We start from the raw sequence: 11802 nt of genomic DNA on the forward strand, positions 1-11802 counted from the left end.
GGCCAGGAAGAGGTCACTGTGACAAGACTCTACTGATTCAGGGGGTCCAGGATAAGTATAGACATCCCCCCGCCATGGGAACAGAACTGGCCATCCCTAGATAAGGGCTCAATGAGAGGATAATGCCCAAAGTGCTCTGGGGGAGACAGGAAGCACCTCCAAGGGTGTGTCTGGCATGGGGGAGCCCACCCAGCTCAGAAAAGGGCGAGGACCCCCAGTTCCCAGCACAAATAAAACCAGGGGCCTGGTCCATCTACTGTGGCTTCCTTGTCGGCCAGGGTGAGAGCTTGCAGCACGGGGTGTCCAGTGGGTGGTGGGAAGTGTCTGCCTGGGATCAGCTCCTGCTTTGGGGGGATCTTGAGTTGGGACCTTCACGGTATTTCAGGCAGGTGTAAGCATGCCAGCTTGAGCGGAGAGAAAGCCGAGCTGGGTGTTTAATGGGAGATGTTAGAGAGGTGCCGCTCCAAAGTTCACTGGCCCTTGGCTTCACCCACCTGCCCTCTCCTGTCACCAGGACAGCACCCTCAGGTCCTGGACATCTTGGGATTCTGGACACAGGGCACAGGACAGAAGGCCCAAGCCTTGTGGAGGCAGGCCTGGGTTGCCCCAGTCTGGCAGTGTTATTTCATGCTCAGACCAGCAGGGGGCTCCATGAGGCATTATAGAAGATGCTACATCTTTTGTGACTGGTCTTACTCCTGGCATGGCTCCTGATGGCAGACTAAAGCACAGACTCACTAAGGCTTGGTAAGTGCTGCTTGGATCATACGCTGAGGCAACTGGCACCCTTCACCCTGAACTTCTGACCTGAGAGTTCACCCTGCACACACTGCCTTTCCTGAGTTTGGTTGGGGAAGGTTCCCAGTTCCACTTACCCAGCTCCTGGTGATGGGGCAAAAGCTTCTACAAGTCCCCTGGCATCTGTCCTTGGTCATTGCCATAAGTGCTGCTCCCACTTCTCACTTCTGGTCCAGGTTTCCATGAGGTGCCAATGTGAGGTGAAAGGGGGCAATGCTGCCCCGTCAAAGCCCCATCATGGAAGGAGGTCTCACTCCTCCCAAGATCCAGGGGCCCTCAGGAGGCAGAGCTTCACCTGGTCTGTGCCATGCTGTTGCACCTCAGGCTGACCGCTGGGGGTGTCTGCATCCATCGGGGGAAAATGGTTCGTGGTACCTGCATAGCTGACCACTGTAGGGAGATGCCGGGCTGGTGGCCAGGGCCTCAAATGACTCTGGAGAGACACCAGATGTCAAGCAGCTAGTGCAGGCAGAGCCCCACACTAGACCCCCAAACCTCCACTGGCTGGGGTGAGAACGTCAAAACAGGTGGGTTCTCAATTTTCAAAGGGGCCTGAAAGGGCTTGGGGCCTATTTCTCGCAAAGATTGTGTAAATGAGAGTGAACATGGCTCCAGACTAGAGAGGTCAAGGTATTCTTTGTCCAGGGGGGTGAGGGGCTCTTGTTTACACGTGCTCAAATCTTTGTGTTTTGGGACACACTTGGCAGTACTCAGGCATCACTCCTGGTGCTGGGGGGTGGGGGGAAAGGGCAAGGCTAAGACAGTGTTGGGGATCGAACCAGATTCAACCACATGCAAGGCCAGTGGTTTAGCTCCTGTACTGTCTTCTGACTTCACAGGCTTGACTTTATGACTGGGAGAAATCAGAGGCCAGTCTCAGTGTTCCAGATAACCCTTTCCTCTGAGTCTTAGCTACAGGGGCGTTTCATCCCGGGAGAGAGAAGGACCCCAGGAGAGCACTACACTAAGGCAAAGAAATCTGTCGTGGAAGTAGAAAGTAGAAGAAAGAGACCAAGGAAAGTTTTTAGTGTTTTATTATAAGTGACTGTCTTCAAGTTCAATACTGCATTATTCAGCAGTGCACTGATCCTTCTTTCTTCACAAAAGATGAAAACCACTTTCTAACTTCCCCACCCACTCTCAGACCTGACTTCCAAGGCAAACAGAGGGTGAAGCTGATCTAGCCCTTCATGAGCCGATGAGTTCTTCCTAGTCCTCTGGTAGAAAATCGTGTGGTTGGGTAGACCTGCCAATCACCTGCTACTCTGATAAATTTTCTTCATTCCACATGATCGACAGTTTCGTTGCATTTGAGAGGGGCCTTTCTGGGCCCAGGGGGACCAGCACACTGCGCGCAGCCATTGGGGTTAGGATTCACTGGCATTAACAAGAGAACACCTGCTTGGCACCCGACAAAGTACCTCTCTGCTATTCATGAATCTCCTCTTCGTCGTCTTCAAAGGTTTCCTCCCCATCGTTGGCTGTAGCTTCCTGGTACTGCTGGTACTCGGACACCAGGTCGTTCATGTTGCTTTCAGCCTCCGTGAACTCCATCTCATCCATGCCCTCTCCAGTGAACCAGTGTAGGAAGGCCTTGCGGCGGAACATGGCAGAAAACTGCTCGGAGATGCGCTTGAACAGCTCCTGGATGGCCGTGCTGTTGCCGATGAATGTGGAGGCCATCTTCAGCCCCCGGGGCGGGATGTCGCACACGGCCACCTTGACGTTGTTGGGAATCCACTCCACAAAGTAGCTGCTGTTCTTGTTCTGGATAGCCAGCATCTGCTCGTCCACCTCCTTCATGGACATGGGGCCCCGGAAGACGGTGGCCACGGTCAGGTAGCGCCCGTGGCGCGGGTCACATGCGGCCATCATGTTCTTGGCATCGAACATCTGCTGGGTCAGTTCTGGCACCGTCAGGGCCCGGTACTGCTGGCTGCCTCTGGCGGTCAGCGGGGCGAAGCCGGGCATGAAGAAGTGCAGGCGCGGGAAGGGCACCATGTTCACGGCCAGCTTGCGCAGGTCGGCGTTGAGCTGGCCCGGGAAGCGCAGGGAGGTGGTGACGCCGCTCATGGTGGCCGACACCAGGTGGTTGAGGTCGCCGTAGGTGGGCGTGGTGAGCTTGAGGGTGCGGAAGCAGATGTCATAGAGCGCCTCGTTATCGATGCAGTAGGTCTCGTCTGTGTTCTCCACCAGCTGGTGCACCGACAGGGTGGCGTTGTAGGGCTCCACCACCGTGTCCGACACCTTGGGCGAGGGCATGACGCTAAAGGTGTTCATGATGCGGTCGGGGTACTCCTCGCGGATCTTGCTGATGAGCAGCGTGCCCATGCCCGAGCCCGTGCCCCCGCCCAGCGAGTGCGTCAGCTGGAAGCCCTGCAGACAATCACAGTGCTCACACTCCTTCCGCACCACGTCCAGCACGGAGTCCACCAGCTCCGCGCCCTCCGTGTAGTGGCCTTTTGCCCAGTTGTTCCCCGCACCGGTTTGTCCTGGAACAGAGCAGAACCCAGGAAAGAGCGCAAAGTATAAGCAGGGCAGTACGAAAACGAACAGCTCATAGTCATGAATGCTTACGGGGTGCTGGAAAGGGAACGAGGTCTTGAAAATGGCCCACCACTGTGTGGCTCTCTTCAGCACCCCGGGCCACCTTGGTGGTCCCCACATAGGCAGGTAGGCGCAGCACATACCTGGGCCCAGCCACGGCCAGGAGGGGCCCTTACATTAAAAATACACAAGCTTTCATGTTTGGGTTACAATCTCACAATGATCAAACACCCATCCCTCCACCAGTGCACATTCCCCACCACCAATATCCTGGGTATAGCCCCCATTCCCCACCCTCCCCCTGCCTCCATGGCAGACAATATTTCCCATACTCTCTCTACTTTTGGGCTGTGACCATCTCAAGGTGATTCAATACAATAAAAAAAAAATTTAATTAAAAAAATTTTAAAAAAAGAAAGTAGACTATAAACCAAACATGACCACTCAATACTTATATTGCAAACCACAACACCCAAAAGGAGAGAGAGAGCAAAAGGGAATGCCCTGCCACAGAAGCAGGGCAGGGTAGGGGGTTGTGATGAGTTTGGTGGGAGGGATACTGGGATTATTGGTGGTGGAGAATGGGCACTGGTTTAGAAATGGGTACTCGATCATTGTATGACTGAAACGTAAGCATGAAAGCTTGTAAGTCTGTAACTGTATTTCATGGTGATTCATTTAAAAATTTTTTTAAAATTTTAAAATTACACAAGCAGGGGCTGGAGTAATAGCACAGCCGGTAGGGCATTTGCCTTGCATGAGGCCAACCCAGGTTCAATTCCCAGCATCCCATATGGTTCCCCGAGCACCGCCAAGAGTAATTCCTTAGTGCAGAGCAGGAGTAATCCCTGAGCATTGCTGGTGTGACACAAAAAGCAAAAGCAAAAAAAAAAAAAAAATACACAAGCATCTGAGACTAGAGAGAGTACATGGGTAGGGAGCTTGCCTTGCATGCAGCTGGGTATCCAGTATCCCATATAGTCCCCTGAGCACCTCCAAGGATGATTCCTGAGTGCAGAGCCAGTAATAAACCCCTGAGCATCTCCAGGTATGGCCCCAAAGTCAAATAAATAACTAAATTATAGATCTTTTCTAATAAAGTTCAAGGACCATCAGACTTTGACTCTCATTCACCTCCCTATCAACTTTTTGGGGGGCCATACCTGGCTGCGTTCAGGGCTTACCCCTGGCTCTGTGCTCAGGGATCACTTCTAGCAGTGCTCAGGGGACCATATAGGGTGCCAAGGGTTGAACCAGGCTCAGCTGCGTGCAAGGCAAGTGCCCTCCTCGCTGTAGTATCACCCTGGCTCACCCCTTATCACACTAGGCTTCGTCCTCCTTTGCTCACACTCACCATCTCTGCTAACCCTTCCAGAAACATCCAGATCATGCTTCTGGTCACTCCTTTAAGGAACTGTGCTCATTTTTTTCCTACCTGATATTTCTCTTCCTATCTCTTAGCTTATGTGGTTGTTCATTTCCATTAAATTATAATTTTTATTTCCTTAATCCTATTTTTAATGAGGTCACGGGGATTAAGCCTAGGTTTTATACAGGCAAAATTTGTGCTCACCTCTGAGTTGCAACCCTGGCCCCTAAATTAGCAGCTAACATGTTTTGAGTTTTTTTTTTTTAAGTGTCTCTAAAAGATTTTGGCTTTTTATTTCAGGGATGAAGGGTGGGAGGGTATTTAGGCCACAATGGCAGTGCTCTGGGGTTATTTCTAGCTCTGTGTTCAGGAGTGACCCCTGGTTGTATTCAGGGGACAGTATGCTATGCTGAAATTCAAGCTGGGGTGGGCTGCGTGAAAGACAAACTCCTTACCTCCTGTATTACTTCTGGTCCTTAGAAAAAAAAGTTTATGATATTGAAATAATGTAGATAAATACATAAGACCCATTAATATTGCTTTTTAAATTTTTAAAAAATATTTAAATATTTAAATATTTTTAATTTTAAATATTTTTCTAAGATTATTTCCACACATGTGCAAAATAACATTTAGGCAACTACTCCCTGAAGAGTGTTTGTAATTAATATAAAGATAAAAGGAAACAGACTGGTGAGAGGAACAAGAGGTAAGGTGCTTGTTTGCATGTGGTCAACACAGGTTGGATTCATATTGTTCCCAAAGGAATGTGGTCAGAGATCAACCTCGGCTTTATGCATGCAAAGCTCCTAAGCACAGAAGTCACTCCTAAGAGGACCCTTTTAAGCACAGGACCAGGAGCACTGCTGGATGTGCACACCTACCCCGTAAAAAAAATAAATAACAAACAACTTGATAATAAAGAGAACATTAAAACATGAAAACATGGCCTTAAGGGGAAATTTGTTGTTGCTGTTGTTGTTGTTTTGGGGGCCACATCTGGTGATGTTCAGGGCTTACTCCTGGTTCTGCACTCAGGAATTACTCCTGGGAGTGCTCACGGCTGTGGGGATCCTGGAAGTGCTATGGGGTGCTGGGGATTAAACCCAGGTTGGTAACATGCAAAGCAAGTGCCCTCACTGTACTATCACTTGGCCACCCCCCCTAATAATTTAGTTTTAATTTTTTAATTTTAGTTTTGTTTGGGGGCTACACCCAGGTATGCGCAGGGCTCATTCCTAGCTCTGTGCTCAATGATCACTCCTGGTGGTGCCCAGGTGACCATATAGGATGCTGGGGATTGAACCCAGGTTGGCCCTGTGGCAAATGCCTTACCCGCTGTACCATTGCTCTGGCCCTGAAAATAATTTTAAATGTCATCAATAAGCGGGGAATTATGAAAATGAACTTGGTTGGTTTGTTTTGTTTGACCACATTCAGCTTTGCTCAGGGGGCGATGAGGGGCTTCCATTTCTCACATTCTTAACTTTAGGATGAAAACATGACACCTGTTAATATGAAACAGTAACACTTCCTGCCCAGCTTAACTGCTCCCAAATAGGCTGCCCTAAGCCCTGCCTGTGTCCACAGAAGCATCAACCCTTGTGCTCTGAGCCCCACCTGACAGATCAGCTCAGCTCTTACTCACCTGTCCATGGCACCAGGTATAGGTACCACAAAAGCCCACGAGCCATTGCTGAGTGAAGCTCTGGGGGTTCCCAAACATGGTCAGGTATAGCCCTGGAGATCCCCATCATCACAGGCCCCCATCATCACATGACCTGCCAGTTTGTTTGGCTGAGAAACACTAGGAGTGGTCGGAGGAGAGGGAGGTGGAGGGAGGAAGGGAGGAAGGAAGGAAGGAAGGAAGGAAGGAAGGAAGGAAGGAAGGAAGGAAGGAAGGAAGGAAGGAAGGAAGGAGGGAGGGAGGGAGGGAGGGAGGGAGGGAGGGAGGGAGGGAAGGAAGGAAGGAAGGAAGGAAGGAAGGAAGGAAGGAAGGAAGGAAGGAAGGAAGGAAGGAAGGAAGGAAGGAAGGAAGGAAGGAAGGAAGGAAGGGAAGGAGGGAGGGAGGGAGGGAGGGGAGGGAAGAGAGGGACGGAGGGAGAGCATGGAATGATAGGAGAGAAAAAGAGGGAAGGAGGAAGGAGAGAAGGGAGGGGATGAAGGAAGGAGGAAGAAGGCACCCTTACAAAGGAAGAACTGTGAGTGCCCCTGTCAGTGGCCAGGAGCTAATTCCTTTTGTCACGACCAACAGTTGAGTGTAAGCGGCAGGAGGAAATGCAGTAGATCCAACTAGCACTTCCAGCCCACACTCAGAGGCCATTAGCCGTGCGCTTCCCTCTGCTTCTGACAAAAAAAGGAAGCTAGTAACTCCTGAAAATATTTTGCCTCTGTCTCATAGCAACGACTGTGCCTGGTTAAATATTTGGGGTCATGAGTTGGACATCTACTGTGATAAAACGTCATTGCATTAATCAGCGCAGAAACTTCTGGAACATGAGCACCAGTCTCTGGCCTTTGGCAGTGGGGCTCCTGCAGCAGCTCCCCAGTTTTCTCAACACCCCTTGCTCCACCTCCCGGTTCCCTCTGGGGAAGGAGGGAGTCTTAAGTTCAAATCTCTGCTCCTGTACTCAAAAATACAAATGCAGGTAACTTTCACTTTTAAAACCATTCTCTCTCTCTCTCTCTCTCTCTCTCTCTCTCTCTCTCTCTCTCTCTCTCTCCTCTCTCTCCCTTTCCCTCTTCCTGTTTTGGGACCACACCTGACAGTACTCAAGACTCACTCCTAGTTCTGCACTCAAAAATCACTCCCAGTGGTGTGTTGGTGCCACTGACAGAACTTGGGTCGCCTGTATGCAAGGCAAACACCTACCTGCACTATTATCACTACAGAAGCCCAATGTTGAAGGTTTTCAAGTGTCCAAGGTCCTCTTACCAGTGTCCTTATATTACTTCAAGTCCATCTATTTTATTCTTTTAATTAACTTCGAATTACTAAATTTTGTTCAATTACTATTGCGAATAGATTATTTAACCATTATGACTTTTGGTCACATCTAATGGTGCCCAGAGCTTACCCCTGGCTCTACACTCAGGGATCATTCCTGGCAGGGCTCAGGGTTAATGTATGTGGTGCTTGGGTTGGCCACATGCATTGCCATTATCATTTTTATGTTATCAATGATAACTAGGAAAGTCTAGTGTCCCTAGAAAACAAGTCCCCAACCAGACCCACAGAACAAATCAGGACTGTTGGTCACTCTGCAGTAATAACATCAGGTTTTGTTTGTTTGGGGGCCACAGCCAGGGCCCACACAGCAGTGTGCAAGGGACCACATGGTGCTAGGATTCCACCACGGGGTCAATATGCTTTACATCCTGCATGGAAACATGTGCTCAGTCCTCTAGGCCAACCTGGCTCAACGGTCTGGGTTTTCTTTGCTGAGCTGGGGGTGCTCCCAAGCCTTGCTTAGGAAACCTGTGTGTGCGTGTGTGAATGTGTGTGTTGTGAATGTGTGTATGTGTGTGTGTGTTGGGGGGGGGGGGTAACTGATTGCAGTGCTCCTCAAACCCTGTGGTGCTCAGGGGACCGCAATATGTTGGTAACGTAGTCGTGACATGCAGATCACGGACCTTAGACCCTGACTGTTTTCCCAGTCCAATGTCTGTGCCTTAATCTCATGACCAGCTGCTGCTTTACTGAGATCATCTCAGAGCCGTTCCGCCAAGGGCCTATCTGGAAAGTCCAAGAGAATCGCTGCATCTACAAATACAGATTGCCTATTTTTCTTCAAGTGACTCATCTTTCTTTTCTTTGTTCTTTGTATCAAATAGAAACATGAAATAATAATAAAAAAAAAAGAAAATGGCTGTCTGTCTGTTTCTTATAATTTAATCTAGTTATTGGGCCACACCCAGTGATGCTCAGGGGTTATTCCTGGCTCTGGACTCAAGAATTCCTCCTGTTGCACATAGGGGGGCTATATGGGATGTCAGGGATCTAACCCGGGTCAGCTGCATGCAGAGCAAATGCACTTCCCACTATATAATTGCTCCGACCCCATCTTATAACTGAATTGGGTACATACTTCTAATGTTTTGTCAATGAGCTTGGTATGTACTAGGTTTGGTACATAATCATTAAAGTCTTTCTACTCCATCCCACACAGAAGTTGATTTTGTTGCGGTTTCATCATGGACAAGCTGAATTTTATCAGAAAATAGAGGACATCTATAAGGAATTTAGATTTTCAGATGTGAGAAAAGGGACACCAGCGAGCCTCGACCCAGTCTATGTGAGGTGCCAAGGGTGACAAAACACTGCAACTAGTTATCAGAAACTGCCCATTCCTGCCGGTCTGTGCGGGGGGAATCATTAACCTCTTCAGGAGGATCTCCCGGGTCATGAGTGTCATGAGTGATCTTTGTGACACTGTGTGACATGGTAACTAATTTCTGTAGCATGAAAATCTTTTTAAGATTCTGACTCTTTGGGGCCAGAGAGATAAGGCACTTGCCTCAGCAACCTGGGTTCAATCCCCCATATGGTCCCCTGAGCCCGACAGGAGTAAGCCCTGAGCACTGAAGGGTCTGGTGCAAAATGCAAAACAAAACCAGAAAGAGATTCTGATTCTGATTCCGCTTACATATTTCAAGGTACCTTTGACTCTCAGAATCCTGCCTACAGGGTGACACAGGCCAATCACACTGTCAGAGAATCTTCTCTAGCAGTTTGCAGGGGGTGAGGGGCAGTTAGGATTTTCTTGTTCTGTTTTGGGGTCACATCCCCTGGCAGTGCTCAGGGCTGACTCCTGGCTCTGTGCTCAGGGATCACTCCTGGTGGGTTTGGGGATAAGGTGCTGGGCTTGACCCCACCTTGTATAAATAAAGCGATCACTCTACCACGGTGCCACCGCTCCAGCCCTTCCACATGAGGCAGATGTTCGGGAAGGAAACAGAAGGCGGTGGGGAAGATGGAACCTACCGAAAATAAAGTTGTCTGGCCGGAAGAGCTGACCAAAAGGCCCAGAGCGTACACTGTCCATGGTGCCTGGCTCCAGGTCCACGAGGGCCGCTCTGGGCACATACTTCTGAGCTGGAAGAGAGCACAGGCCACCCACCACGGTTACCCTCAGCTTGGAGAATAACGGACTTACTGCAACAATTCCCGGCCACTGGAGCCGCAGAGACTGTGGGGGCAGGTGGCATTCTCAGAATCACAACCCAAGCCTGGAGGGGCCTCGGAGAATCTAGCTGGCCTCGTAATCCCTGCAGCAGAGGGAACCAGCCCCGGCCTGCAGCAGAGGAAGTGAGGGAGGGCAGGAGGAGGAAGCAGGTCTCCTGACTTCCAGTGCCTGCATTTTCCAACTTGCCCAGCACCTCTTTCCTGCTGGGAAGTGCTAGCTCCAGGCCAAGAAGGGTCATGTGTTGGGGCAAACCCCAGTAAGGCTGTGACATTCTGCTCCTTCACACACACACACACCATCGTCTTGGCAGGAGTGAGGGGGAGCAGTTTTCATTTGTCAGCGCCCTTCCCTGCCAAGAGAACAAGAAACTGTTCCCGTTGAGGATGGGCTTCGTGTGACTGAACATGGGAAGGGCTCTAACATTCACTCCCGTCCTGCTCTGTGTAAATCCAGTTTGCAGTAAGGAACCCAGCTGGAGAGTAAAGTTCAGCAAGCCTCGTGCATGCATACCAGAACTTTCTACAGTGTTCTCTATGAAGTCTGCCTTTAAGGTCCCACAGTTTCAAACCTTCTGGAATAGCTGCTACGTAAATAAAAATGGCTAACAGATCCCTCCTGCTTTCCCAGTTCTAACGCGATTAAATGGCAGGATTCCAAAGAACTGCGAGGGATTTAATGCCAGGTTTCTGCCACATTCTGGATGTCTCTCAATGGTAGTTTTTGTTTGATATTCGTTTTGAGGACACACGGGCCTGTGCTCAGGACTTACTCCAGGATAGAATGGGGCTGAAAGCGTGCAAGGCAAGCGCCCAACACGTTGTACTATCATTCTGGTCCCGTTTAGGGTTTGTTTGTTTTTTCTTTTTTTCACATTTTTTTTTTTTGTTTGGGGGTTTATTTTTGGTGTTGTGTGTAGGTGGATGATTGTTTTGTGACGAGCACGGATAATCAAAAATTGTTACCGAAAGAACATACCCATAGTAACTATTGTAAGGCAGGGGTAATATTATTCCCAAATGTGGATAAACCACAGCCCGGCAACTTCTCCGGATTCCGTCAGCGAAAAGTGCCTTCACTTTTCAGCTTGGTGGGCTAAGCCAGGCCAGAGAAGTCGCCTCCGCACGGAGTGCCAAAGAACTTCCACTAAGAGCCGAAGTTTCAAAGGCGGGGTGGAGGGAGGCAGCTTGGGCGTTAGGGCCCTCTGGCTCCAAAAGCAGCTGCTTGGAAACCGGCCGAGCGCGGACTTCCCGCCCGGGGCAGCGGGCGCGGGAGGGGTCGGCGCCCCGCGGGACCCCCGAGAGCCGCCGACACGGGGGCGCTACTCACAGGACGACTCGCTGTAGTAGACGCTGATCCGCTCCAGCTGCAGCGCCGACTCCCCCACGTAGCCTCCGGCCGGGTCGATGCCGTGCTCATCGCTGATCACCTCCCAGAACTGGGGGCGACAGAGGGCAGGACCAGGGGGCGCTCAGAGACCCGCCCCGCGCCCCGCGCCCCGCCCGGCCCGGCCCCGCGCGGCCCACCTTGGTTCCGATCTGGTTCCCGCACTGGCCCGCCTGGATGTGCACGATCTCCCTCATGGCGCCGCCGGCTGTGCCTGGGGCGCGGCTCGGGGCGCCGGGACCCCTCGGCGCGCCCACCCTCGGCCCGCCCCGCGGCCAATGGCAGCGCGCCGCGCCCCCCGGCCGCGCCCCCGGGACAGCTGGCCGCGCCCCGCCGGGATTCCAGGCCGGCCGAGAAAGAGGGGGTTGGGGGACACGGTCCCGGGCGCCCCCGGTTTGGCTCTGCTCCACCCCGCCGCTGCCCTGCGCCCCGGGGACACTGGCCACCCGCCGGCCGTGCCTCGGGGGCCGCCGCGGGCAGCGCGCTCCGTCCAGCCGCGCTCCCCGCCCGCTCCCGCTC

At 51.4% G+C, this 11802-nt stretch overlaps 1 protein-coding gene across 1 annotated transcript; it reads right to left on the reverse strand.

Annotated features, from left to right (window-relative positions):
• Positions 1–1828: 1828 nt before the first annotated feature.
• On the reverse strand, positions 1829–11527 carry TUBB6 (tubulin beta 6 class V). Its single transcript, XM_055128016.1, has 4 exons — positions 11424–11527; positions 11227–11335; positions 9699–9809; positions 1829–3290 (listed from the first exon to the last, which is right to left on the reverse strand). Exons 1-4 carry the CDS (start codon positions 11478–11480, stop codon positions 2227–2229), a joined length of 1341 nt encoding a protein of 446 aa, XP_054983991.1. The 5' UTR covers positions 11481–11527; the 3' UTR covers positions 1829–2226.
• Between the last annotated feature and the right edge of the window lie 275 nt (positions 11528–11802).

The sequence above is a fragment of the Sorex araneus genome, chromosome 2 (genome assembly GCF_027595985.1).
Source record: "Sorex araneus isolate mSorAra2 chromosome 2, mSorAra2.pri, whole genome shotgun sequence".
NCBI lineage: Eukaryota > Metazoa > Chordata > Mammalia > Eulipotyphla > Soricidae > Sorex > Sorex araneus.

Excerpts from the sequence above, each read along its gene's own strand:
- TUBB6 (XM_055128016.1), bottom strand. The coding sequence starts at position 11,480 with ATGAGGGAGATCGTGCACATCCAGGCGGGCCAGTGCGGGAACCAGATC. Across the intron at positions 11,336-11,423 it reads GGAACCAGATCGGAACCAAG|TTCTGGGAGGTGATCAGCGA; the intron begins GTGGGCCGCGCG and ends TGTCGCCCCCAG. Across the intron at positions 3,291-9,698 it reads GCCAGACAACTTTATTTTCG|GACAAACCGGTGCGGGGAAC; the intron begins GTAGGTTCCATC and ends GCTCTGTTCCAG.